Source organism: Danio aesculapii, chromosome 15, assembly GCF_903798145.1.
Source record: "Danio aesculapii chromosome 15, fDanAes4.1, whole genome shotgun sequence".
NCBI classification, from domain to species: Eukaryota; Metazoa; Chordata; class Actinopteri; order Cypriniformes; family Danionidae; genus Danio; species Danio aesculapii.
This window is the reverse complement of record NC_079449.1, coordinates 763323-769322: the sequence shown is the minus strand read 5'-3', so window position 1 is coordinate 769322 and position 6000 is coordinate 763323. Positions and strand designations below refer to the sequence as shown.

The following is a 6000-nucleotide window of genomic DNA, read 5'->3' as shown; positions in this document are numbered from 1 at the left end:
TTTTAGAAAGCCTAGTAAGAGCTTGATTAGCTAGTTTAGGTGTGTCTGATTGGGGTTTGAACTAAACTCTGCAGGACACCGGCCCTCCAGGACTGAGTTTGGGCACCCGGATGTACAGTTAATCAGCCATTTTATGATTAAATTTTAATAGTAATATTTAAAAAAAAAAACTTTTATACAAATGTCCTTATCTGACCCAACATTGAGGTAAAACAACCCAGCATTTTTAGTGTATAACCGAGGCATTATATAAATGACTAAAACAAAATTAAAAGCAGAAAGTTCTTGCCAAACAAACTCCACTAATGAGAAAAGATAGTAGGTTCTATTAAATGCTGGGTTGTTTTAACCCAACATTGAGTTAAAACAACCCAGCTTTTTCAGAGTGCAGATTTTTCCAGATTTACAAAATACAGATATTACACTCTGCTAAACAAAAAGTTGTGGGCAGTGCAGTGGCTCAGTGGTGTCACACTGTGGCCTCACAGCAAGAAAGTCACTGGTTCGAGTCCGGGCTGGGTCAGTTGGTGTTTCTGTGTGGAGTTTGCATCTTCTCCTCATGTTGGTGTGGGTTTCCTCCGGGTGCTCCGGTTTCCCCCACAGCCCAAACACATGCGCTATAGGGGAATTGATGAACTACATTAGCCGTAGTGTATGTGTGTGTGAGTGTTTCCCAGTACTGGGTTGCAGCTGGAAGGGCATCCGCTGTGTAAAACATATGCTGGAATAGTTGTCGGTTCATTCCACTGCAGCTACCTCTGAAATAGACCCTAACCCGAAGGAAAATGAGTGAATAATTGATTGATTCAGATGATTCACATGTAATAAACAAATGAAAGCATAGATAAATACAACAGAGCAAAGATAAACATGGAATAAAGAGAGCTGTGTGGTTCTCTGAGCAGTTGTAGAGGATTCAGACACAGAAGCTGAATGATCAGATGTTATAGATCACTGTAGAGTCTTCACTGTACTAGTAATTACAAATATTCTTTGTTAAAGCTACAAATATAATCATTTATTGTGCTTTTAAACTCTCTTAAAATGCTTAATAGTCTCTCTCTCACACACACACACACACACACACTTTCTTTCTCTCTCTCTCTCTCTCTCTCTCTCACACACACACACACACACTTTCTCTCTCTCTCTCTCTCTCTCTCTCTCTCTCTCTCTCTCACACACACACACACACACTTTCTCTCTCTCTCTCTCTCTCTCTCTCTCTCTCACACACACACACACACACTTTCTTTCTCTCTCTCACACACACATTTTCTCTGAGGGTCTAAAGGTTATTGGTGGTGATTTTCTTCACTAATGTCATTACAGTCGTCCGTCCCGAGACACCGAGAGCATCACCATACACATACATCACTGTGTGTGTGAGAGAGAAAGTGTGCGTGTGTGTGTGTGAGAAAGAGAAAGTGTGTGTATATATGTGTAAGAGAGATAGAGAAAGAAAGAAAGAGTGTGTGTGTGTGTTCTGTTGTCACACACAGGTAGAACTTGCAGCTGTCTAAAATGTCCAATATTTCTTTATATCTTCTAATTGTACACAGTTATGGTCATTTTATTGTGTTTCTTCATGTTTTAAAGCATGATATCAGTGTTTTAATGATTATTATACATGTTTTAGTTCAGTTTGTAACTAAAATAAATGAAAATGAGAGATATTAGCATGGCGATACCCCTCAGAAAATATATTTTTATCTGTGTGTGTGTGTGTGTGTGTGTGTGTGTTATGTGATTAAATCTAATTGGCTGATAATAATAAACTAGTATTAGAAATAAGTTGATCACACAGTCACTCTCAAGGACAGATGTGTGTGTGTGTGTGTGTGTGTGTGTGTGTGTGTGTGTGTGTGTGTGGTGTGTGTGTGTGTGTGTGTGTGTGTGTGTGTGTGTGTGGTGTGTGTGTGTGTGTGTGTTGATTGGATGGGTGGGGGGGGGTCGTCCTGATGCCTTTGAAACATTCTGTCTCCGCAAGGACAGCATGTGTATTAAGCGTGGCATAAATCTGTGTGTTTTGTTTGTGTGTTAAACTTCGTCTATCATTCTTTCAAGGTTTTATCAACGTTATGAACAAACGTTTTCCTAACATTAACTGAGCATTTGTTCAATTTCGTCTGGTATTTAATAATGTTCTTCAGATATTAGCACAAAAACATGTATACTTCATTTACGGATGTTTTGTCCTGAAGTGTTTGAATTGTTTAACATCTAACGTTTTATAAATGTTTCAGTGTGAACGTATAAAGAACATTTCAATATGATGTTTACTTTGTTTGTAAGATGAAATTTCATGTTTTCTTAACATTTATTTAATCAAGGACATTTTATTTTATATTGTAAACCAGATGTTGTTTCAATAAGAACGTTCAGAGAGCATTCAATAGTAACGTTTCCATAATGTTTGCCGAACAATAAAAACAAACGCTCCCTTAACGTTTATATAACCTAAAACAAACGTAATAACATCTGTTATAGTCTCAATAACTACAGTTAAAGAACATTCATAAGTAACGCTTCCACAGTGTTTTGAGAATAAAACGGAAAACTTCCTTAGCATTTATTTAACATAATTATTAACATCATAAATATGTTATTGTTATCATTATAGTGTTATTGTTTCAATTAGAACATTTAAAGAGCATTCATAAGTAACGTTTCCATAATGTTTGCCACACAATAAAATAAAAAGCTTTTTTTAACATTTATATGATCTAAAAAACATGTTTTTAAACTTTGTCATAAAACTAAATGTTGTTTTAATGTGAACGTTCAGAGAACATTCATAAGTAACGTTTCTATAATGTTTTTAAAATAGAATTTAAAACTTCCTTAACATGTATATAACGTTAAAAAAAGTTATAAACATAAAATAAGTGTCATTGTTTCAATAAGAATGTTGAAAGAACATTCAAATGTAACGTTTCCATAATGTTTCTCACACAATAAAATTAAATGCTTTCTTAACATTTATGTAACCTGAAAACAAATAAAAATCTGTGATGGTTTTAATGACACACGTTCATAAGTAACGTTTCCATAATATTTTCAGAATAAAATTAAAAGCTTCCTTAACTTGAATAACGTAAAAGCCCTTATTAATTAACATTATAAAAATAAGTGTTATTGTTTTAACAGGAACATTTAGAAAGCATTTATAAGTAACGTTTCCATAATGTTTGCCACACAATAAATTGAAATGCTTTCTTAACATTTATATAACCTTAAAAAACCTTTATTCACATTGTGAACATTCAGAGAACATTCATACGCAACATTTCTGTCATGTTTTTAGAATAAAATGGAAAGCTTCCTTAACATGTATATAATGTTTAAAAAGCATTTTGCACACTTTATAAATTAACTGTTTCATTAAGATCGTTGAAAGAATATTCAATAGTAACGTTTCCATAACTTTTGCTGAACAATAAAATTAAACGCTTTCTTAACATTTATGTAACCTAAAAATAACATTTATTAATTGTTATAAAACTAAACATTGTTTCAGTGAAGTAATGTTTTCAGAATATTTTCAGAATAAAACGGAAAACTTCCTTAACTTCTTTCTAACGCTTATTAACGCAAAAATAACTGTTATTGTTTCATTAAGATCATTGAAGGAATATTTAAAGTAACGTTTCCATAACATTTGCCGAACAATAAAAATAAATGCTTTGTTAACATTTATGTAACTTAAAAACTAATAAAATAGAAAATCTGTTATTGTTTCATTAAGAACATTTAAAAGTAGCGTCTCCATCATTTTTTCCAAACAATAAAATAAACTTTTTCTCAACATTTATATAACCTACAAATAACATTTGTTTCTTTTGTTATAAAACTAAACTAAAAGTAACGTGTCCATAATATTTTTTAGAATAAAATTAAAAGCTTTCTTGACTTGTATAATAAAAAAGCGCTTATTAACATTATAAAAATAAGTGTTATTGTTTTAACAGGAACGTTCAGAAAACATTCATCAGTAACGTTTCCATGTTTGCCGCACAATAAAATAAAATGCTTTCCTAACATTATATAACCTTATAAAACCTTTATTCACATTGTGAACACTCAGAGAACATTCATACGCAACATTTCTGTCATGTTTTTAGAATAAAATGGAAATCTTCCTTAACGTATATAATGTTTAAAAAGCATTTTGTAAATGTTATGAAAATAACTGTTATTGTTTCATTAAGATTGTTGAAGGAACATTCAAAGTAACGTTTCCATAACATTTGCCGATCAATAAAATTAAACGCTTTCTTAACATGCAACTTAAAAACGAATAAAAATAGAAAATCTGTTATTTTTTCAATAAGAACATTTAAAAGTAATGTCTCCATCATTTTTTCCAAACAATAAAATAAACTCTCTCAACACTTATATAACCTACAAATAACATTTATTAATTTTGTTATAAAACTAAACGCTGTTTCGATGGCACACATTCATAAGTAACGTGTCCATAGTATTCTCAGAATAAAACGGAAAGCTTCCTTGGTAACACTTTATTTTGATGCTCCAATTGAGTATTAGTAGACTGTCTGCTTAATATCTGCTGATACAGACATTCAACAGACATTTAACAGACTAGAAGACACTTTGCAAGTACATGTCAACTTACACTAACCCCAACCTAACCGTCTTTTGATAATCTAATGAGAATGAGTTGGCATGTAGATGCAACGTAACTTAAATTCAACAAACAGACCATCAAAATAAAGTGAGCGCTTCCTGAACTTGTATGCAATGTAAAAACGCTCATTAACATTATAAAAATAAGGGTTACTGTTTCAACATGAACATCAAGAATGCATTCATCAGTAACGTTTCCATAATGTTTGCCGCACAATATATTGAAATGCAACATTTATATAACCTAAATAACAGAGAAAGTTTAGTTATAAAACTAAATGTCATTTCAATGTGAACGTTCAGAGAACATTGGTACGTAACATTTCTATAATGTTTTTAATATAAAATGGAAAGCTTCCCTAACATGTATATCATGTAAAAAAACGAACGTTTTTTTAACGTTATGAAAATAAGTGTCATCGTTTCACTAAGAACGTTGACAGAACATTCTCAAGTAACATTTCCATAATGTTTCCATAAAAAACATCTTTAACACCATTAAAATCTGTTACATTAGAAACGTTCAGAAAACATTTAAATGTAGCGTTTCCATAATGTTTGTCTGAACATTTACACAAGCTAATGTTTTTTTACGTTATAAAATGCGCTCAGCATGTACAGAACTAATGTTTCATCAACGTTAGAAAAGAGTTCTTAGAAACACAAAGCAGCAGTAATGACGTCTGCTGATCTCTCTGACACACACACACACACTCGCAGGACGGTTGCCATGGCGAGCGTGTGTTATCGTCCCGCGTCTCTGCTGGATCTATGCTAACCTGATTTGGTTGCTCCAGTGTTGCAGCAGCGTAATGAAATTAGCGTGTGTCTAATGGTGCAGAGAGAGCCGTCTCACCCTCCATCCGTCCGTCTGTCTGTCTCTCCGTCTTCATCCCTCGCTCCCTCACTCTTTGTCTCTGCTGTATCTGCTTTCATCTGTCTGTTGATTATGCTCTGTTTTTCTGTTGCTCAGCCATCAGGAGGAAGGAGAACGGCTGGTATGATGAAGAGCATCCGCTCGTCTTCCTCTTCCTGGGCTCGTCCGGAATCGGTAACATTATTAAAACCTCTTGCTTTTTTATATTTAAGGGTTTCTTTTTACATTGAAAGTTTTTTAAACCTTTTTCTCAAAGCATAAATAGCAAACAAGTTTGAATTTTAGTCTTATATTTACATTTGTTATATGTCTATTTTACAAGTGTTACACACACCAAACGTTACACTTATATTATCAGAGGCTTCCCATATTCACACACAACCCTCTTTAAAGCCTTTATGAAAGTGATAATAGGTGCACTTTAACACAAGCTAAATAATCTGCCAATAGTCTAATCAAAAGAATCTTATTTT

At 33.0% G+C, this 6000-nt stretch overlaps 1 protein-coding gene across 1 annotated transcript in view; it reads left to right on the top strand.

The window, feature by feature from the left end:
- Window positions 1–6000, top strand: part of clpb (ClpB family mitochondrial disaggregase) — a gene marked incomplete at its 5' end in the record, with an annotated part of 35038 nt that overhangs the window by 9331 nt on the left and 19707 nt on the right. The window contains one exon of the mRNA XM_056474030.1: window positions 5624–5701. Coding sequence (XP_056330005.1) covers window positions 5624–5701 — 78 coding nt within the window. The remainder of the gene's footprint in view (window positions 1–5623; window positions 5702–6000) is intronic.